Source organism: Bos grunniens, chromosome 7, assembly GCF_055505025.1.
Source record: "Bos grunniens cultivar Pamir isolate PY7600 chromosome 7, Bosgru_T2T1.0, whole genome shotgun sequence".
Taxonomy (NCBI): domain Eukaryota; kingdom Metazoa; phylum Chordata; class Mammalia; order Artiodactyla; family Bovidae; genus Bos; species Bos grunniens.
In genome coordinates, this window is record NC_141171.1 from 52961839 (window position 1) to 52983973 (window position 22135).

General features: G+C 44.3%; 2 protein-coding genes across 26 annotated transcripts in view; one reads left to right on the forward strand and one right to left on the reverse strand.

The window, feature by feature from the left end:
- RNF14 (ring finger protein 14) overlaps window positions 1-22135 on the forward strand; it is a 54026-nt gene that overhangs the window by 26332 nt on the left and 5559 nt on the right. For all 24 annotated transcript variants that reach the window (XR_015167559.1, XR_015167575.1, XR_015167574.1 and 21 more), the window contains 2 exons: window positions 4199-6808; window positions 7750-11192. The gene's annotated coding sequence lies outside the window, so the exon portion shown is untranslated. The remainder of the gene's footprint in view (window positions 1-4198; window positions 6809-7749; window positions 11193-22135) is intronic.
- On the reverse strand, window positions 4400-15674 carry GNPDA1 (glucosamine-6-phosphate deaminase 1). 2 transcript variants are annotated; one of them, XM_086412152.1, is made up of 7 exons: window positions 15639-15674; window positions 14637-14766; window positions 11220-11321; window positions 9544-9726; window positions 8376-8560; window positions 6539-6713; window positions 4400-5867 (listed from the first exon to the last, which is right to left on the reverse strand). In XM_086412152.1, exons 2-7 carry the CDS (start codon window positions 14758-14760, stop codon window positions 5767-5769), a joined length of 870 nt encoding a protein of 289 aa, XP_086268278.1. In that variant the 5' UTR covers window positions 14761-14766; window positions 15639-15674; the 3' UTR covers window positions 4400-5766. The 2 variants fall into 2 exon arrangements, with proteins under 2 accessions (XP_086268278.1, XP_086268279.1); XM_086412153.1 differs by having other exon boundaries at window positions 15201-15674.

Genomic DNA, 22135 nt, shown 5'->3' on the forward strand with positions numbered 1-22135 from the left:
AACATACATTAATGATTGCTTCTCTCCAAGAAGCCCTGAGTAGCATCAGAGGCCCAGTCTGGCCCAGGAGTATACATCCCACCTGATCTGCATGAGAGCTGGTTCAAGCATGATGACACTGCTGCTGGGAAACACAGGCCTTGGAAAGACAGATTTAAAAAAAAAAAATTTATTCTTACTATTTTTTAAATTTTTACTGGTGTTTATAGTTGATTTATAATGCGCTGTACAGCTGTATAATATCTGCTGTACAGCAAGTGAATCAGCTTTATATATACATATTTGTTGTTGTTCAGTCACTAAGTCATGACTTTTTGTGACCTCATGGACTGTAGCACACCAGGCTCCTCTGTCTTCTGCTGTTTCTCAGAGTTTGCTCAAATTCATGTCCATTGAGTCAGTGATTTTATCTAATCATCTCATCCTTTGCTGCCCCTTCTTTTGTCTTGATTCTTTCTCAGCATCAGGGTCTATTCCAGTGAGTCAGCTCTTCACATCAGGTGGCCAAAGCATTGGAGCTTCAGCTTCAGCAGCAGACCTTCCATTGAATAGTCAGGGTTGATTTCCTTTAGGATTGATTGGTTTGATATCCTTGCAGTCCAGGGGACTCAAGAATCTTTTCCAGCACCACAGTTCCAAAGCGTCGGTTCTTTGGCACTCAGCCTTCTTTGTGGTCCAGCTCTCACATCCATACATGACTACTGGAAAAACCATAGCTTTGACTATATGGACCTTTGTCAGCAAAGTAATGTTTTTGCTTTTTAGTATGCTGTCTAGGTTTGTCATAACTTTCCTTCCAAGGAGCAAGCATCTTTTAATTTCATGGCTGCAGTCATTGTCCACAGTGATTTTGAAGCCCAAGAAAATAGATTCCATCATTGCTTCCAATTTTCCCCCTTCTATTTGCCATGAAGTGATAGGATCAAGATGCCATGACCTTAGTTTTTTTAATGTTGAGTTTCAAGCCAACTTTGTCAATCTTCTCTTTGACCTTCATCAAGAGGCTCTTTAATTCCTCTTCACTTTCTGTCAGTAGAGTAGTATCATCTGCATATTTGAGGTTGTTGATATTTCTGCCAGCAGTCTTGATTCCAGTTTGTGATTCATAAGTTAAATAAGCAGGGTGAGAATATACAGTCTTGATGTACTCCTTCTTCAATTTTGAACCAGTTTCATGTCTGCTTCTAACTGTTGCTTCTTGACCTGTGTACAGGTTTCTCAGGAGACAGATCAGGTGGTCTGGTATTCCCATCTCTTTAAGAGATTCTGACAGTTTGTTCTGATCCACACAGTCAAAAGCTTTAGTGTAATGAAGCAGAAGTAGGTATTTTTCTGGAATTCCCTTGCTTTCTCCATGAGCCAACAAACGTTGGCAATTTGACCTCTGGTTCCACTGCCTCTTCAAAACCCAGCTTGTACAGCTGGAAGTTCTGTTATACTATTGAAGCCTAGCTTGAAGGATTTGGAGCATAGTGCTAGCATGTCACATGATTGCAACTGTATGGTAGTTTGAACATTCTTTGGCATTGTCCTTCTTTGGGATTGAAATGAAAACTGACCTTTACCAGTCCTGTGGCCAATGCTGAGCTTTCCAAATTTGCAGCACCTTAACAGCATCATCTTTTAAGATTTTAAATAGCTCAGATGGAATTCCATCACATCCACTAGCTTTGTTCACAGTAATGGTTCCTAAGGCCCACCTGACTTCACACTCCAAGATGTCCAGCTCTGGGTTAGTGACCACATCATCATGGTAATTTGGGTCATTAAAACCTTTCTTGTACAGTTTTTCTGTGTATTCTTGTCACCTCTTGTTAATCTCTTCTGCTTCTGTTAGGTCCTTCTGTTTATGTCCTTTATCGTGCCCATCCTTGATGAAATGTTCCCTTGGTATCTCCAAATTTTCTTACAGAGATCTTCAGTCCTTCCCATTCTGATACTTTCCTCTTTTTTTTTTTTTTTTTTTTGCATTGCTCATTTAAAAAGACCTTCTTATCTCTTCTTGCTGTTCCCTGGAACTCTGCATTCAGTTGGGTATATCTTTCCCTTTCTCCCTTGCCTTTCACTTTTCTTTCCTCAGCTATTTGTAAAGCCTCCTTAATCAGCCACTTTGCCTTCTTGTATTTCTTTTTCTTTGGGGTGGTTTTGGTCCTGCGTCCTGTACAATGTTATGAACCTCCATCCATAGTTCTTTGCACTCTACCAGATCTAACCCCTTGAATCTATTCATCACCTCCACTGTATAATCATAAGGGATTTTATTTAGGTCATACATGAATGCCCTAGTGGTTTTCCATACTTTCTTCAGTTTAAGCCTGCATTTTGCAATAAAGTCTCATGATCTGAGCAACAGTCAGCTCCAGGTTTTGTTTTTGCTGACTGTATAGAACTTCTCCATCTTTGGCTGCAAAGAACATAATCAATCGGATTTCGGTATTGACCATCTGGTGATGTCCATGTGTAGAGCTGTCTCTTGGGTTGTTGGAAAAGGGTGTTTGCTATGACCATCGGGTTCTCTTGACAAAACTCTGTTAGCTTTTGCCCTGGTTCATTTGTACTCTAAGGCTAAACTTGATCGTTATTCCGGGTATCTCTTGACTTCGTACTTTTGCATCCCAATCCCATGATGAAAAGAATATCTTTTTTGGTGTTAGTTCTAGAAAGTGTTGTAGGTCTTCAGAGAACCAGTCAACTTCAACTTCTGCATCAGTGGTTGGGGCATAGACTTAGATTACTAGGATTTTGAATGGTTTGCCTTGGAAACTAACTGGTATCATTTTGTCATTTTTGAGATTGCACCCAAATACTGCATTTTGGATTCTTCTGTTGACTATGAGGGCTATTCCATTTTTCCTAAGGGATTCTTGCCCACAGTAGTAGATATAATGGTCATCTGAATTAAATTCACCCATTCCCATCCATTTCAGTTCACTGATTCCTAAGATGTCAGTATTCGATCTTGCCATCTCCTGCTTTATCACATGCAGTTTGCCTTGATTCATGGACTTAACATTCCAGGTTCCCGTGCAATATTGTTCTTTACAGCATAAGACTTGACTTTCACCACCAGACACATCCACAACATAGTGTCATTTCTGCTTTGGCCCAGCCATTTCATTCTTTTTGGTGCTATTCATAATTGCTCTTTGCTCTTCCCCAGTAGCATATTGGACACCTCCTGACCTGGGGTGGGAGGGTCATCGTCTGGTGTCATATCTTCTTGCCTTTTCATACTGTCCCTGGGTTTCTCCATGGCGTGGGTTGCCGTTTCCTGCTCCACTGGACCATGTTTTGTCTGAGCTCTTCACTATGACGCATCTGTCTTGAGTGGCCCTGCACAGCATGGCTCATAGCTTCATTGAATTATGCAAGCCCCTTCACCATGACAAGGCTGTGATCCATGAAGGGGACATATACATCTACCCACTCTTTTAGACTTTTTTCCCGTGACAGATTTTTTTAAGATCCTGAGTTCATACAGACATCTCCGTTTAGCATTCATCACTAAATCCTTTCTCATTTCATTCAGATTTTTTTCCTATTAACATGCCTACTTATAATGTAATCCCTTCTTTACAAAATAAACAAAATGTGGTATATCCATACAATGCAATACTCTTCAGCAATAAAAAGGAATGGACAGTTTGCTACATGTTATATGGATAAACATCAAAATACTATGCTTAGTGAAAGAAGCCAGACCCAAAAGATGGCACGCTGTATGATTCCATTTATATACGAAATGTCCAACAAAGATCAATCTATAGAGACAAAGCAGATGAGTGGTCACCTGGGCTGGGGTGGGATTAGGGAGCTGTGGGGGGTGATGGAAGGGGCTGTGGTGAGGAACTGTACACCTCCACAGACTTAATAAAAATCATTGAGTTTATATTTAAAACAAGTGACTTATATGGGCACATATATTAATAACAGTTGTTAAAAAAGTAAACCCTTCTTTCAACTTCTACTCATACCTCAGTTGGTTATGTTGACCCAAGATGTTCCATTGTATTGACTTTTAACTAAAAAAACCTTAAAACCTGTTTTCTGTGCCTTGCAGTTGATACATCCCTCCTGGTCACAAGTCTGCCTTATTCTATTTAACAGCCATATATTCATTTGGGTGTCAAGCAGAGCCAGAAGCTGACCATTTATTGCTCATCGCTCATCTGTTCATTCCTACCATTTTTTCACACAGGCACTTCATTTTTGTGAACTATTTTGGTTATTTTCCTCTCTGGTGTTCGAAGAAGAGATCAACAGTTGCTGTGACTGACTTCCTGCTGAGCTGCTATGAGGAGTGAGTGTGGTGCTTTACTCACTAGCTGTTCTCAAAACATAGAAATATCAACCCAGGCCAGCTTCTGACCTCTGGGGGAGGAAATCCACAAATGACACATTTTACTTGAAAATACTGGATTTAATAGAAAATATCACATTGTAAACAAGTTCATTGATCCATTAGCTTAAAACAGAATGGCAGTACAATCACGTATAAAAGCTAAAGGTAAAACACTGGTACCAAACACAGTGCTTAAAGAGAGGCCTGAGCCAGGCTCTGAAAGATCTTTCCCAGGAAAGAGGTGGCAGCAGCTTCCAACTGGCACAAAAACAGGGAGGAGGAGGAGGCAGCATCCAAACCGTCAAGGCATAGAAGTTAGAGGAAAGCAGAGCAGTAGACTCATTTTGTGAACAAGGAACGAAGGACAAAGGGGCAAAAGCAGTGTGTTTCCTGATGTTCTGGGAACATGAGGCCATGCCACAGGAGCCCAGGAGGGTTAGAAGGATAGGGTATTTTATGTGGGGAAAGGATATTAGGCAACTTCCAAAGTTGGTATATTTTTGGTGCTCAGCTCTTAGGGGTGTAGAACATGTCACTTGTGTGTTTCTAAACTGAGCTGCTTGCCCTGGCCCCATAACCTTGGCTGAATACAGCTTTGAACTTGACAGTGTCTGTTGCCCCTGTGGACCTCCTTCATGTGTATGAGAGGTTCCACAGTGAGACTTTGGAACAAAACACAGGACTCCCGTGGGAAAAATGTTTCCGCCTCCCAGTGCTGGAAGGTCCCTGTGGGAGGGGAGTTTGAGGTGGCTGGGTCCCTTGAAGCTCTGAGTTTATCAGAGAAAGCCTTCTCTCTAGCCCCACCCACCCAAATCCTCTCTCAGAGTCCTCTCTGAGTTCAAGGAAGGGCCAACTGAAAGAGCAGGAAAAAAAAAAATGGGGAAAAGAAAGTAAGGGATAGTCTCCTTCCCATGGCCTCTGTTATTGACCAAAAGGACTGCTTCCTCATACTGATTTTAGACACAGAGTGTTTATTCCTTAATCTAAAACAGTGATTCTCAAATAAGGGGCAGCTCTGTTCAAGAGGGACTTTCAAGACTCTCCAGAGAGGTTCTATCCAATATATATAAGCCCTTAACTTCGTCCCCAGTTGAGAAGCAGTGCACATGGTAGAACTTACTGATGGGAATGTACTATACATACGAACAGTGTCAGACAGAACAAAAAGCTAAAAACCCCTAGTCAGTGGGGCAGACATCAGAATTATGGAGTGATTTCCTTTTTTTTTTTCTGATTAAGAGTAAGTTACAAACAAGTAGCTAAACTCCATGACCAAACTCCACGCTGCACAGCCAAGAACAGTTTGTCCACTTATCTGGAGTAACCATACTAGATTAAAGAAATACAATTCTGTCATCCTAAAGACAATTTCCAGAAAGATCCGCCTGTCCCAATGAGGTACTTGATACCAGGATTAGCACAGGCTAATCACTGTATGGTTTCTTAGAAGACTGGCTTTTCTCTATTTCTTTCTCTTTGATACTGTACAAGGGGTCCACCAATTTGTTATGAACAAGCATTAAACCTACAAAAAATTAAAAACAAAAGTTGTTAATGCAGGTAGAGGCAGAGTTCCATTATCAACAGTAACATCCAGGAGCTCTCAAATTTTGTCCTAGAACTGGTACTCATCATCATTTTTCTGTGGGCCCAAATGATAAACATCTTAAGAATAGGAAAAGAATTTGTTATTCCTATTGAATGCTAGAATCCATGGGACTTTTATAAATTCAGTCTCTAGGACAGTTGGCCATTTGTTCACCAAAGAACCAATTCCTATTCGCCTGCTCAGTAAATGAGGATTTTCATGTTTGAAGCAGTGAGTGTCCTCTTTAAGTAGAAGAAAAAAGATCTTCATGACAGTTCAGTGCCTTGACTAAAAGGAAAAGGCCTGTATGAGATCTGAAAAGAGAAAAAACCTGAGGCTCAGTATCACTGCAAGGAGTTTACCAAATTGCCCTAGAACTCCAACTTTGATTTCATTCTTTTCTCCTCCTCAGAGCAAGTAGGTCTCCAAAAATGGACCCTTACAGTCATGGATGGGAAGAAAACACTGTATTCTGGGAGGAGGGTTTGATTTTTTTTTTTAAATCACAGTTGTGAATTACAGTGGTCAGAGCATGCAAGCTAGATCCACTCTTCACTCCTGGCATGTCTGAAGTTGGCTACCTACTCTCTGACCCACCTCACCCTCACCTTTGAAATACTTGACAGTCTTCACTTTCAACTCCAGGGTAGCGTCCTCGTCGCACACAAACACTGTGCGGGGATGCTGCTGGAAGGCAGACACGGTCCACATGTGGTTCACTCCTTCCTCGATGGCCTTGTACAGAGCAAACGCCTTGTGAGCACCTGTGATGAGGATCATCACCTGGGGATCAGAAGACAAGCCTGTGATGGAGGAGAAGGAGCAGCAAAACTGGAAGTCCAGACACCTGAATTCTAGTCTGGCCACCCAAAGTGATCGTAAGGACCACTGTTTTTATATGTCATTGTAAGTCGTTAGCATGGGGCACACTGTGCTCCATGCTCTATGCGCTTTATCACACAAGTAGCCTGAAGTGGGGAGCATCATTATCCCTACCTTCTAGGATAAGGAAGTAGGTTCTGTGACGGGGGTTTAAGTAGCCTGCCCCAGGTCGTTTCTAACCTAGAGTCCGTGCTCTTGACCACCACGTAATTGTGCCTTCTGGCACCTCTGATGATGTCTGTGAAAGTGCCCTGTGAACACATGTGCCGTGCACACCGAGGCCCACACCTTATCCCAACTGTTCTGACGCTAGGTCCCAGGGCTTCTAGGGTGGGTGAGTTTTCAGTGACAAACTGAAAGAGGGGTCACAATTGGCACTGTCTACAAGGAGGCCTTGGAAGCAATGGTGAGAGTTATCTGTGTGGCTGCTAAGGTTGAATCCAAATAAGGCTGCCCCTTAATCTGGTCACTTTTCAATTCAGAGTATTAGACCTGCTCATGTGACTTGGAGTAATGCTTTTTGTCTAAGTAAAACAGGCACAGACTCCCCTCAACGCTTAAAATATCAAGATGTCAAGTGTTGGAAAGTGATTATAAATAGCTCTCCATATACCCTTTCATTGTAATTCACTTGTATCATGGAGTTGTGAGCAGGATCTACTGTTCCTTGCTTGAAAGATGAAAAAACAGAGGCACAAAGAGAAATGTGACTTGGATGCCAGAATTCATTTTCAAAAAGAGAATTTCCAGATTTCCAGCCCCAGGTCCTTTCTGCACACTGCAGGAACAGCCCTCAAACCACAGTTATTTACCAAAACCAGCAAAATGATCTCCCTAGGTACTGATTCAAGGTTACCCAACAGAAATCTGCTGCCATTTCACAAAAGTTCATTTTAGACAGGAAATCTTTTTCACTGATTTACATGTTTGTTTACAGACTTGGGCAAGGAAAAGTTGAAGCTAAAATTTCTGTAGCTGCTTCTCACTGAATATATCAGAAATGAAGAGAAAAAGCTTCTAATGAAAGTAAGGAAACTGGAGCCACCAAAAAATTCTAATGATACCCAGATTTCTATGGAAAGACTTACTAAATTCAGGTCAAGATACTATTTCTATCACACTTCTCCACATTTATGAATCTACACACAGGGCTATAAGCACAAGCATCTTGCAGTTGCAGGGGGAGCTCCCTTCAAGCAGTGACTGACCGCCACCAACTGCAGGGAACCAGAGGGCCCCCTCAGTACCTGGGCAGGTACAAATTCATATTCTGACATTAGTGATGCTGGGTAAGCAGAGACTAGGAGCCTGCAGCTTTCTGGGCAGTCACTGTCGAAAGGTTTCACCTCACACTGGGAAGAATGGTTACTTCCAGAGAAGGAGAACAGTGAAGGGTCTCAGTTGGGACTTTAGCCTTATTTATAATGTCTTCATTTTTAATAAAAGTGAATTCAGGTGGTACTTGTATAGTTAAAATTAGCAGCAAAAAGACATGTCTAGCTCCGCCCCCCCTCCCCCTCTCCCCGGGCCAATGAAAGGCCTATGAATCCTTTGCACCCTTACCTCTCTAGCATCCATGACAGTGCCCACGCCCACCGTCAGGGCCATAGTGGGCACCTTGGCAAGATCTCCATCGAAGAACCTAGCATTGGCTAGGATGGTGTCCATGGCCAGCGTCTTCACACGGGTCCTAGATACCAGACTGGAGCCCGGCTCGTTGAAGGCAATGTGTCCGTCAGGGCCGATGCCTGCCCAAGAGAGATGGGGCAGCCCTGTTGATACCAGGGATCCAAGACTTCAAGAATGGACAATTCCTCCTTCCCCACTTAGGGTCTGAAAAAAATCCTTGAAAACCGTGTCTCTTACCTCATTCAATTAAGATAACACTTTAAGCATCTGATCTTCCCCGCTTGTTTCTAGCTGAGGCATACACACACATTGTTAACTTGCTAACCCCCTCAGAAAGCTAAGGAGAGAGCAATTCAAAAAGCTTCTGCCCCCCAGATCATCCAAGTGTAACTTTTCTCTTGTCTGCCACTAGTCATGGGTCCCGCTGCTCGGACAGTCACACTGAATAAAACATATACAAGGCCTGGAAAGGGGCTGCCAGGTTTATAATATCTCAAAACATGAGCATTCCTAGCCTCTTCCTCCCCACTTGGAAGTAAAGAAGGGTTAAATCTGGAGCAGTAAAAAACTTCAACTTCAGCCTCCCACCTCCACCAGCTGTAGGTGACTCCAGAGGCCATGACAGACGGAAGTGTAAGAGGGCAACTCAGGGTAGGGAGACCCTAGGTCCCCACCCTCTCTCTGCTGCTCTGGCTGGCTGACCCAGGGCAAGTCACAAAACTTCTCTGGGGTTCAGTCGCTATTTATAGTGTGCAGGGGTTGATGGTAGAATCTTTTAGAACTACATGAGTCTGATTTTTAATGTTTAACTGATCAGCCAGTTCCCGTGACTGATCCATAAAACTCTGTCTAGGAAACGGAGAGAATCTGAGTCCAAATCCAAATACCTCACTTTAGATAAGACACTGAAGAAGAGGAGATGCCCCAGATCAGTTTCTGAGCAGCAGGGGCTCCCGCTCTGTGCCTTCCCTGCCACCTCAGGCAAACAAATGACCCCTGCCACTGGCATAGACAGGAAGCTGTTTGGGAGACAGGCATGGGTCTTGTCCTCCTTCTCATGTGTTCCAGCCACCCTGGACACCTGCTGCAGTGTCGAGCTCACCTCCAACAAACAGCTCAATCCCGCCCGCAGCCTTGATCTTCTCTTCAAAGGCATCACACTCAGCCTGCAGGTCAGCTGCATTCCCATCCAGGATGTGAGTGTTTTCTGGGTGGATGTCAATGTGCTTGAAGAAGTTGTTCCACATGAAGGAGTGGTAGCTCTCTGGGTGGTCTCGAGGAAGGCCTGTGGGGCCATGGCTGCACTCAGTCATGCCAGGCTGAGCCAGAGTCCGCCTCCCAAAGATGCCAGGATACCTCCTGACCCCCAGAGACACTTTCAGGGAAGAGCCTATCAGGGAGGCTGGGGCCCCAGCCCTCCCACCCCCAGCCACTCAGGATAGGCTGAGCTGGTATCCTTGTCTGCTCATGACCATGGGACTAGGCCCTCATTCTGATCTCCTTTCACAGGGGAATGGCCAGAGGCTGCAGGCTAGGGTCATTCTGGGCCTCTAGAGGTGGGCTAGCCTCCTGGTGGGTAACGACTGGGTCCATCTAGGGAAGGAAGCAAGCATACCCCTTACCCTATGCCTCCTACCCCACCATTCATTCCCAGTTACACCCTGCTCAGCCTGAACCCCAACCTGAACACCAGGGGGCTGGCGAGAATTAATTTCAGGGCTTCCCCAAAAGCATGTTTTTCAGTCAAGAAGAATGTTTAAAATGCATATTTCAGGGGCTGGGTATGGAGAAGGAAATGGCAATCTACTCCAGTATTCTTGCCTGGAGAATCCCATGGATGGAGGAGCCTGGTAGGCTGCAGTCCATGGGGTTGCTAAGAGTCGGACATGACTGAGCGACTTCACTTTCACCTTTCACTTTCATGGATTGGAGAAGGAGATGGCAACCCACTCCAGTGTTCTTGCCTGGAGACTCCCAGGGACGGGGGAGCCTGGTGGGCTGCCATCTATGGGGTCACACAGAGTCGGACATGACTGAAGCAACTTAGCAGCAGCAGCAGGGATTGGGGGAGTGGGGAAATGAGTAGTTGATGTTTAATAGCTAGAGTTTTAGTTTTGCAAGATAAAGAGAGTTCTGGAAATTGGTTGCACAACAGTGTGAAAGTACTTAATGCCAAACTGTACACAGAAAGACAGTTAAGATGGTAAGTTTTATGTTATGTGTAGTTTACCACAATTTAAAAAAAAAGAACCTTTCAAGTGAAACCATTACAAGATGATGGTAGGCGGTACAGAGGGTGACAGAAGTCCAAGGTGCCACTTTTAAAGACACCAGTCTCAGCTACCCTCCCAGTATACTTGGCAGGAAGGGGACTGGAAGATGAACAGAAGAAAGTCCAGACACAGACAGTGGGGGGACATGCCCCAGCCATGGGACCCCAGATCCCATTTGCAGTCATTTGTTCCAGAAAGAAATTGCATGGAGTTGGGGAGGAGACAGAGGGGGCAATATGCTAAAGTTTATCAAGTGTCTGCTTCTATAGAACAGAAGCTTCCACATCTGTTATATCACTTAATGCTTACAGCCCAAAACGTCAGCTTCATTAGCTTCGTGTCATAGCTGAAGAAACCAAGGCCTGGAGGATGTGGTATCACCAATTGAGCCTACCACCAAATGTCACTGGTTCCGAGATGTCCCCAATCCTCTCCTGGTTGATACTGTGAGGCGAGAGTATGACTTTTCTGGAATCAGGTAAGACCATGAAAGACAAAGACTCACCCACATACTCATCCATGTTGAAAGTCTTCACATATTTGAAGGACAGGTCTCCATTCTTATAGTATTCAATCAGTTTCTTGTAGCAGCCAAGTGGGGTGCTCCCTGCAAGAGAGGCCACAGCAATGAATTCCCTTCATTGCCCCAGAGGGCAACCAGGAATGAATCAGGGATGCTTCATTAGGAATACCTGTCAGATCTGAAGTCCTACCCAATGCTCAATCCCAACTGCCATCCATTAAGTTGCTGGTTTAATAACCTATTTTCCCCCTAGACTGCAAGCTCCAGGAGGGCAGGGCTATGTTTGTCTTGTTCACTGCTGAATCCCTAGCACTTAAAGCACTGACGATTGAAATGACTGTGATTAGCACCTGAGTGAATGTCAGACTTAATTGCCAACACGATATTCCCTGAGCAACCAGTATGTGAGAGGTACATTATGGGCATGCGGAGAAGTGACAGACTCAGCAGCCACCCTGGAGGAGCTCACTGTCTAGAAGAGGGGACACATTACACCACGTAATGTCAGCTGTGGTACAGGCTAGCCTGTGGGTTTGGGGAGACTTCCCCTTGGAGCAGCAAATTCTTGAGTGCAGTCTCATTAAAAAGTCATAAACCCATAAAGAGGCAAGAGGACTATCATGAAGTCTGACTGGACATTGGATTAATTTTTTAAAAACTACAAATAATAAATGAACAATTAGAGGGAAAATTAATATAGTTTGTATTAGATGATATTGTGAAATGATTTTTAATTCCCCTAGGTATGATAGTAGTATTGTGGTTATATAAGAGAATGTTTTTATTCTGAGGAGTTATGTGCTAAAGGGCTTAGAGGTAAAAGACTTAGAGGATCTCTGGACCTTTCAAGTGGCTTATAAGGAGTGTGTGTGTATGTATAGACAGAACATGAGCCACAAGATATGAAAGTAAATATGCAAAATGTTAACTGGTGAATCCAGATAAACGGTACCTATTCTTTCAGCTTTTTTGAATATGTGAAACTGCTAAAAATAAAAAGATGGAAAGAAAAAAGCCCCACCCAAACCAAGTCATTCTTTTCATAACCCACTAATGGCTTCTGAATAATACCCAGTCCTAACACAGGCTCTGTATAACCTGGCCCCTGGCTGCCTCCCGCCCGCCTCAGGAATCCTGCTTCAAGCAGTTTCACCTCAGGGCCTTTGCACATGGGGTTTGTTCCCTTTGCCAACATTGCTACCCTACCAGTATCTGCACAGCCAACTCACCTCTTTAGGGCCTTTACTCAGAGACTTTCCCTGTCCCCATATCCAACACTAACTCCCACCCCTTCCTTAGGGAACTTCCCACATTCCCTATCACTTGCCCTGCTTCATTTTCTCCTTCCCTCTTATCACCATCCAGTCTACTCTGTATTTTGCTAATTCACTTGTTTATGATCTGTTTCTCCCACTATAAGCTTTAGGAAGGCAGGAATTTGTGTTCTTTTTATTCATTGCTGTATCTCTAGCATTGAAAACAGTTTGGCATATAGCAGGTATTCGAAAAATATCTGCTGAATGAATGGCAGCAGCCCCATTCACACAAAATAACCAGCTTGTCTCTGTGACATGGTCTTAGCTATGCCTGAGCTACACAGCTTCCCTGTCCTCCCCCTGAATTTTGTCATGTACATTTTCCAAACTTCTAGCCTTCCCATCAATCCTGTGTGTTGTTGTTGATCAGGCACTAAGTTGTGTCTGACTCTTCACGACCCCATGGACTGTAGCACACCAGCCTCCTCTGTCCTCCACTATCTATTGAAGTTTGCTCAAATTCATGTCCATCGAGTCAGTGATGCTATCTAACCATCTCATCCTCTGACACCCTCTTCTCCTTTTGCCTTCAATCTTTCCCAGCATCAGGGTCTTTTCCAATGAGTCAGCTCTTCGAATCAGATGGCCAAAGTACTGGAGCTTCAGCTTCAGCATCAGTCCTTCAGTGACTATTCAGGGTTGATTTCCTTTAGGATTGACTGGTTTGATCCTGTTGAGCTCCCCAATATCTAGCCAATAAATTCCTTTTCTTCTTAAATTAGCCAGAGTAGGTTTTGGTAGCTTCCACCCAAAACCCGGACTGGTGCTTCATCTAACAGGAGTATTCCAAGGAACCCACATGGAAATGCTGTGCTGGTTCAAGTGTGATAGTAAAGAAGGGGCCAGGTCTTTGACAGCCCTAATACCACTCTGAGGGCGCTGGATCTATTTTGCAAATGACGCAGCAATGGGGAGGGGTTTCAGTAGAAGCCCAGACTCCAGCCTAGTCTGGCTGTACAGTTAGAAAACAGGATGTTAGTGCAGCCCCGTCCTAGTCTGAGATGTTAGTGGTTTCACAGGCACCTGCATATACTCTTCCCACAAACCTCTTGAGCAGAGATGGGGAAACTTCAGCCCACAGGCCAGATCTAGCGTACTGCCTGTTTTTGTAGCATTCATAAATTAAAGGACAGTTTAAAAAACAAAAGAATGTTGTGACATATGAAAATTATATAAGCTCAAACTTCAGTGTTGGTAGTTTCAGTGGCAGACAGCATGCTCATTTATGTATTGTCTAGGACTGTTTTTGAGCTACAAGGACAGAGTTAAGTGATTGCAATCACTGGTTATATGGCCAGTGAAGTGTAAAATATTTATTATTTGGCTGTATATAGAAAAAGCTTGAAGACTCAACCAATAGTATATGGGCCACTGAGGCAAATCCACCCCATCTCTGAAATCAGAACATTTGCCTTGACGAGCTAGAATCAAAATATCCTCCAATAAAGGCAGCATTCTGATTTTTTCCCCAAAGAAATTGGGACTGTTTTTCACTTAGGTTCTATGTTTAATTAAGTCTTACAGAAATTGCTTTGAGTGACTCAATTCTCCCAAAGACGATGCTTAGTTATTAGCACTATAGATGCAGAGAAGAGAAATTACTTCATTACATAAAATGTATGTCTTAAGGTATTTGGACTTAATTCTGTTAAGGACATTTGGCTCCCAGGGCTGACTTAGAATATAGCCTAAAAATCAAAGTTTTTCGTGCCTAACCAAGATCCCTTCTACTCCAGGATTCTTCAGGAGCAGGCAGCAACAAAACAATCCCCAGAGGAAGCTTAGCTGCTGCTAAGTTGCTTCAGTCGTGTCCGACTCTGTGCGACCCCATAGACGGCAGCCCACCAGGCTCCTCCATCCATGGGATTTTCCAGACAAGAGTACTGGAGTGGGGTGCCATTGCCTTCTCCGCCAGAGGAAGCTAGGTCCTCTGTTTTGTATGCCCAGGGCGCAGGGGAGTTGTTCATTCATAGGGGCAGTACCTTAGAGCCCTCCTTGCAGTTCCTTGTCTGAATGAGCCTACCTACCTGGACCCTTGAGAGCCCCTAATGCCTTTGCCCACTCTCCCCATCCCACAACGCACCAGTAGGGAGCCCCAGGGTGAAGTACTTGTCTGGCCCTGGGTTAAACTGGATGATGCGGTTCCTGATGTATTTGGCCGCCCACTCACTGGCCTGAGAATAGTGGTCCAGGATGATGAGCTTCATCGTGTCCTGCAGAGGCAGGTGACAGAAACAATTATTAGTAAGACATAAGGAGAAAGGGGTGGAGGTGGTTGTGATGGAGGGGTAAGCCCCTTTCTCTAGGCTGAGCCAGGAAGAGGAAGGCTTTTTCAGTTCACAGGAATATCAAAAAGCTGGGCCAAGTGCCTCCACCACCCAGCAGGAGGCGCTGCTGCGGGACAGACCTGGGGTCCAATATCGGTTCCTCTATTTATCACTGCAGGACCTTGGTTAAGGATCCAAGTTCTTTGAGCCTGTTTTCTCTTAACTTGAATATGGGGACCACAGCACCTACCTGAGAGATTTCATGATGGTGAATATTAAATGAGAAAATGCCTGTAAAGCACATAGTATTCAACATAATATGTTGGCTAGTATCTTGTAGCTCGACCCAGGCCCCTGTTCCCTTTCTTGACGACCCTCACCTGGCTAGATGCTATGCTCTACCCTTGAACAACTCCTCACTAAACAGGTCATGGGATCATCTTGGATCACTAGAGTAGGTGACGGACTGGAGAGGTGTGTTCTCTTTCAGTACCAGCGAGGGGTGTTCCTACGGGCCGGCCTTGCTTTGTGAATCCTGTTTCCACCAAAGAACACCGGGTAAAGGCAATCGCTCAGGAATTAGGGCGTCTACTCCTCCCCCAGCTGCGGTCAAATCAGAGTGGAAAGGCCCGAGGCTGAGGTGGCTGGGTCTGCGATTCATGGGGTTTACCCCCCCACCCCAATGGCAATCCCATCGCCCTCCCAGGGAGGAGGTCCAAGCAGGTTGCTGGGAATCCCGGCCCCGGGGTGCCGGAGGCTGGGCAGGACCCGGACCTCGCCCGCGAAGAGGGTCCCTGCGGACCCCGCTCCCCACTTACACAGATGCCTCCCGCGGCGGCTGCAGCGACTGCGCCGGCAGCCCCGCCCCGCGCGGGTCATGTGGCTGCAGGTCACGCGGTGGCGCGCTCGGTCGTCGGGGCTGATTCTGAGGGGCCGCGGCTCCGCGGAAGCGTCTGACCCGCGGGCCAGGGGCCGCCCACTCTCATTTGAGTTCCGGGGCTGAGTAGGCCTGGGTGGCGGCGGAGAGGGTGGGTGGGAAACGGGACCCGGAGACTGGTTTGGTGGAAGAGAGAGACGGGAGGGGGGGTCCCAGGTTGCTCCCAGGGATGCAGTCCCCCGGGCGGGGGGTTCTGGGACCAGGTTTTCAGTTTTGGGGGTGAGGCCGGGAAGGAAGAGTAGAAAGAATCTCTTCCTCTAGGGTTGAGCTTGTCTCTGACCTTTATTTTTTTAGATGTCATTTCTTTACCTAGATAGTACTGCTTTTTTTGTTTTCAATATAATTGGATTTTTTTCTACCTCTAGGGGAAAAAAAAAAATCAGTCTTTGCAGCAGTATAAACTAGAGAAAAACGTAAACTCTTGGTCTCCTCTATTCCTCCACCCTGAGATCATGTTAACAGTTTAGACTACATCCTCAGTGAATTTTCGTTAAGATCCTTATATTTTACAGAAATGAGAACATACCAAACGGGCCATCCCAAGGCAGCTGGGCGCCCATGTCTTGCAGTTCCCCTGACTCGGCTCGCCCTTTCCTTTTGGGCCCCGCTGCGGCTCCATCTTCTGGTGAGACCCTGATGAGCTGGGACTGTGCAGCGAACACAAGTTCTGGGTACTTGTTCTTTGGCTTCACTGTTGGTGTAGGGTTTTTTGTTTGTTTGTTTTGCTTTATTTATTTTTTAAATTTAGTTAGAAATCTCATCTCAGACTGAGGATTGCAGATGTTTCTCAGTGAGGTTCCCACCCTATTCCAAATACTTCAGATAATAGGCTGCTAGTCAGCAGCTGGTCAGTTGCCTTCAGAAAGGTCTAGGAAGTGACCTTAATTGGGCCTTAATCAGTCCTTATCTTTAAGGACTTGCAATGCAGAAGACCTAGGTTTGATCCCTGGATCAGGAAGATCCCCTGGAGAAGGAAATGGCAACCCACTCTAGTATTCTTGCCTGGAGAATCCCGTGAATAGAGGAGCCTGGCGGGCTATAGCCCATGGGATCACAAGAGTCAGACACAGCTTAATGACTAAGCTTTCTGTAGGGAACCAGTGCCGGTATCTGTTAACTCTGGAGACTCTGGAGTCCGCATGGGAACTAATCAGAAACGCCTGGGTTTGAATTCTGTTCTTGCCAATATCCACTTCTTGAGTGAGTGACTCAAGCCAATGACTCCCCTTCCCCAGTTCTTAATTTTCTTCTCTGGAACTTGGGGATTGAGTGGAAATTAAGTGATACTGACCTCATGTGGCTATTGTGAGCATTAAATGAAATACAGTGAGCCCTCCATGTCCATTGTTCCACATGCACAAATTCAACCAAACTTGGATAGAAAATATTTGAAAAACAATTTTTAAAGTTCCTAAAAAAGCAAAACTTGTTTTGCTGTGTGCCCGGCAACTGTTTACATAATATTTAGGTTGTCTTAGGGATTATAAATAATCTAGAGGTGATTAAAATATACAGGAGGTTGTATATAGGTTATATGCAAATACTGTGTCATTTTATGTAAGAGACTTGAGCTGGTGTGGATTTTGGTATTTGTGGGGGTCCTTGAAGCAATCCCCTGGGAAACCGATGGCTATGTTATCATAGATCCATGATACCCTTTATTTCCTCCTCCCCTCCTTCAGTTAAGTTCAGTTCAGTTCAGTCGCTCAGTCGTGTCCGACTCTTTGCTGCTGCTGCTAAGTCACATCAGTCGTGTCCGACTCTGTGCAACCCCATGAATCGCAGCATGCCAGGCCTCCCTGTCCATCACCAACTCCCGGAGTCTACCCAAACCCATGTCCATCGAGTTGGTGATGCCATCCAGCCATCTCATCCTCTGTCGTCCCCTTCTCCTCCTGCCCCAATCTTTCCCAGCATTAGGGTCTTTTCCAGTGAGTCAACTCTTCTCATGAGGTGGCCAAAGTATTGGAGTTTCAGCTTCAACATCAGTCCTTCCAATAAACACCCAGGTCTGATCTCCTTTAGGATGGACTGGTTGGATCTCCTTGCAGTCCAAGGGACTCTCAAGAGTCTTCTCCAACACCATAGTTCAAAAGCATCAATTCTTCAGCGCTCAGCTTTCATCACCGTCCAACTCTCACATCCATACATGACTACTGGAAAAACCCTAGCCTTCACTAGACAGACCTTTGTTGGCAAAGCAATGTCTCTGCTTTTCAATGTGCCATCTAGGTTGGTCATAACTTTCCTTCCAAGGAGTAAGCGTCTTTTAATTTCATGGCTACAATCACCATCTGCAGTGATTTCAGAGCCCCCAAAAATAAAGTCAGCCACTGTTTCCACTGGTTCCCCATCTATTTCCCATGAAGTGATGGGACCGGATGCCATGATCTTCATTTTATGAACGTTGAGCTCTAAACCAACTTTTTTAATCTCCTTCACTTTCATCAAGAGACTTTTTAGTTCCTCTTCACTTTCTGCCATAAGGGTGATGTCATCTGCATATCTGAGGTTACTGATATTACTCCTGGCAATCTTGATTCCAGCTTGTGCTTCTTCCAGCCTAGCGTTTCTCATGATGTACTCTGCATATAAGTTAAATAAACAGGGTGACAATATATAGCCTTGATGTACTCCTTTTCCTATTTGGAACCAGTCTGTTGTTCCACGTCCAGTTCTAACTGTTGCTTCCTGACCTGCATACAGATTTCTCAAGAGGCAGGTCAGGTGGTCTGGTATTCCCATCTCTTTCAGAATATTCCACAGTTTATTGTGATCCACACAGTCAAAGGCTTTGGTATAGTCAATAAAGCAGAAATAGATGTTTTTCTGGAACTCTCTTCCTTTTTCTATGATCCAGTGGATGTTGGTAATTTGATCTCTGGTTCCTCTGCCTTTTCTAAAATCAGCTTGAACATCTGGAAGTTCACAGTTCACATATTGCTGAAGCCTGGCTTGGAGAATTTTGAGCATTACTTTACTAGCGTGTGAGATGAGTGCAATTAAATACTCTCTAATCTAACCTTCTGCCCTCCTCGGACTCCTCCCACTCCATGCCTGGGTTTAAACTGTTACCTATACTCATCCTCCCATCCTCTTGTTTTAGAACTAAAGTTGTCTAATTAAAAGAATTGTGAGTACGCCCCTTACCCCAATTTTTTTGTTTGTGAGTTCATCTATATAATCTTTGTTCCTTGTCATTCCTTCCTGTCATGAAGGCAGTTGTGATGCCTGGAGCAGGGGAAGCTATATTATAACTGTGAGGCAACGAGCATGAAACTAGACTGGAGGATAGAAAGAACTTAAGGCTTTGATATTTGACAAGTGCTAGGAGAAGGCAGTGGCACCCCAGTCCAATACTCTTGCCTGGAAAATCCCATGGATGGAGGAGCCTGGTGGGCTGCAGTCCATGGGGTCGCTAAGAGTTGGACTCGACTGAGCGACTTCACTTTCACTTTCACTTTTCACTTTCATGCATTAAGAAGGAAATGGCAACCCACTCCAGTATTCTTGCCTGGAGAATCACAGGGATGGGGGAACCTGGTAGGCTGCCGTCTGTGGGGTCGCACAAAGTTGGACACGACTGAAGTAACTTAGCAGCAGCAGCAGACCTCCTACCGGAGAAGGCAATGGCACCCCACTCCAGTGCTCTTGACTGGAAACTCCCATGGATGGAGGAGCCTGGTGGGCTGCAGTCCATGGGGTCGCTAAGCGTCGGACATGACTGAGGACTTCACTTTCACTTTTCACTTTCCTGCATTGGAGAAGGAAATGGTAACCCACTCCAGTGTTCTTGCCTGGAGAATCCCAGGGACGGAGGAGCCTGGTGGGCTGCCGTTTGTGGGGTTGCACAGAGTCGGACACGACTGAAGCGACTTAGCAGCAGCAGCAGCAGACCTCCTACTCCTGACTTCTTCTAAGGAAATAATAAATATCCCTGTGGGATATTTATTTAAGCCACTGCTGGTAGAGTTTTCTGTGACTTAAGATCAAAAACATGACTCACTGTTATAGCAGATGACTCAGGTCAGAAGAAAGAAGATACTTTTCTTCTGTATGAATCTTTCTTCTAATAAAATCCAGGAAAGTTTAGAGCTGTCAGTGAGGGATGTGGAAACAATAGAAAACAGACACAAAGCCCTGTTGACATCAGTTGAGCTGTCTAGATCTAACCATATCCGAAGCCAAATACACTCTGTTGGGTTTAAGTTGGGTGAATAACTGAATACAAAAATAAACATCTTTTTTCCCCTGAGGTTAGTTATGGGATACTCTGGAAGAATATTGAGGTATCTATTGCTGCATAACAGATTACCCCAAAACTTAGTGGCTGAAAACAATAATTACAATAAGGGCTAAAAAGAAATGTGCTATCAAGTCATGAGACCTGGAGGAAACTTAAAATGTGTGTTATTGAAAAGACTTATGTATTATAATATTCCTTTTATTTCTTTTTCTTTTCTGATTGCTGTGGCTAAAACTTCCAAAACTGTGTTGAATAGTAGTGGTGAGAGTGGGCACCCTTGTCTTGTTCCTGACTTTAGGGGAAATGCTTTCAATTTTTCACCATTAAGGATAATGTTTGCTGTGGGTTTATCATATATGGCTTTTATTATGTTGAGGTATGTTCCTTCTGTACCTGCTTTCTGGAAAGCTTTTATCATAAATGGGTGTTGAATTTTGTCAAAGGCTTTCTCAGCATCTATTGAGATAATCATATGGTTTTTATCTTTCAGTTTGTTAATGTGGTGTATCACATTGCTTGATTTGCAAATATTGAAGAATCCTTGCTTGCATCCCTGGGATAAAGCCCATTTGGTCATGATGTATGATCTTTTTAATATGCTGTTGGATTCTGTTTGCTAAAATTTTGTTGAGGATTTTTGCATATTTTAATATTCCAACCATATGCCTTTCTGGAAAAGGCAGAAGTACAGAGACAGTAAAAAAGATGTTTTCCATGAATTAACAGGAAACAATGGAAACAACAGGGAGGCTGGGATGAATGGGTGGAGTACAGAGATTATAGGGTAGTGAAACTATTCTATATGACACTGTAGTGATGGATACATGTCCTTCATTGTACTTTTGTCTAAACCCTTGTAATGTACAAGAGTGAACTCTGATGTAAACTGGACTTTGGGTGATTATAATGTGTAGGTTCATCACTTGTAACAAGTGCACCACTTTGATCAGTAGTATATTGAATGAAGTCTCATGAGAGATCCTGAACCAGAATCACTCAGCTAAGTCAATCCTGAATTCCTGACCCAAGCTGTAAGGAAATAAACATTTGTTGTTTAAAACTGCTGCATTATAAAGTAATTTGTTATGCTGCAGTAGATATCTAACACACTCAGGAAAATTCCATAGGTGGGATAAATGTTGAGCAAGAGATCAACCAACCCCTGTTTTCTCTCCCCCGTGCCTGGAGGTGCATCGTCTGACCCACCAATGACTCTCCATTCCTCAGGCCATACCTTCCCACATTGTGCTGCCTTCTGCTGTGTTTGTGAATCCCCTGCTTCACAGGCTTCTGCTGTTACTTGCTGTCTTCTCATTATCTGAGGCCATGTCTTAATCTCCATTTCCTATAGCTCTTTCTCACTTTCTTTCTGATCTCACTACTTTCTCACTGATCTTTGCATTTCCCATACCACCTAGCTCAGTACCTTGCATATAAAATCAAAGCCCCACATGTTTCAGAACATTGGCTGTGGAGCCCAGTGGGTTCAGATACTAGATCAACCACTTATTAGCTGGGACGTTTTCTTAATCTCTGTGCCTCAGTTTCCTCAACTGTGAAGTAGGGAAACTTCTTCATAGGGTTGTCATGAGGTTTAAAATAGATTGTCACATGTAAAGCATTTGGAACTATGCCTGAACATGGCAGCTGCTCCATAAATATCACTTATTAGGTTGAATCATACAAAAATTGTCATTTTTATGGATTAGAAACCAAATACTGTCCATTTTACATAGTTTAATCCCATATTATTATTGTTGTTGTTGTTCTTGCACCAGAGTTATATACAGAGAAACAGTCTGGTGACCAAAAGCAATTAGAATTGTTGTTAAGGTCTCTAGAGGAATATCAAAGACAATCCAAATCAGAACTCAGAGCACCTTTTAAAATTCTCCTTGCCTCATTCCTTTTACTGCTAACCAGAAAACCTTTTTCCACTGCTTGTTCTAAATTCTTAACTGAAAAAATCTGCCCCAACACCCCATCACACATAACCAGCCAAAGCAGGTGACTGCCTCACCCTTCCTTCAACTTAATGTCCATTCTCCTTTACCTTACAGTAAATTTCTCTGTCTTTTTTGATGCAGATACCAGAGTTTGGCTTCCCAGTTGTTCTCTTTTCCTCTCTCTCT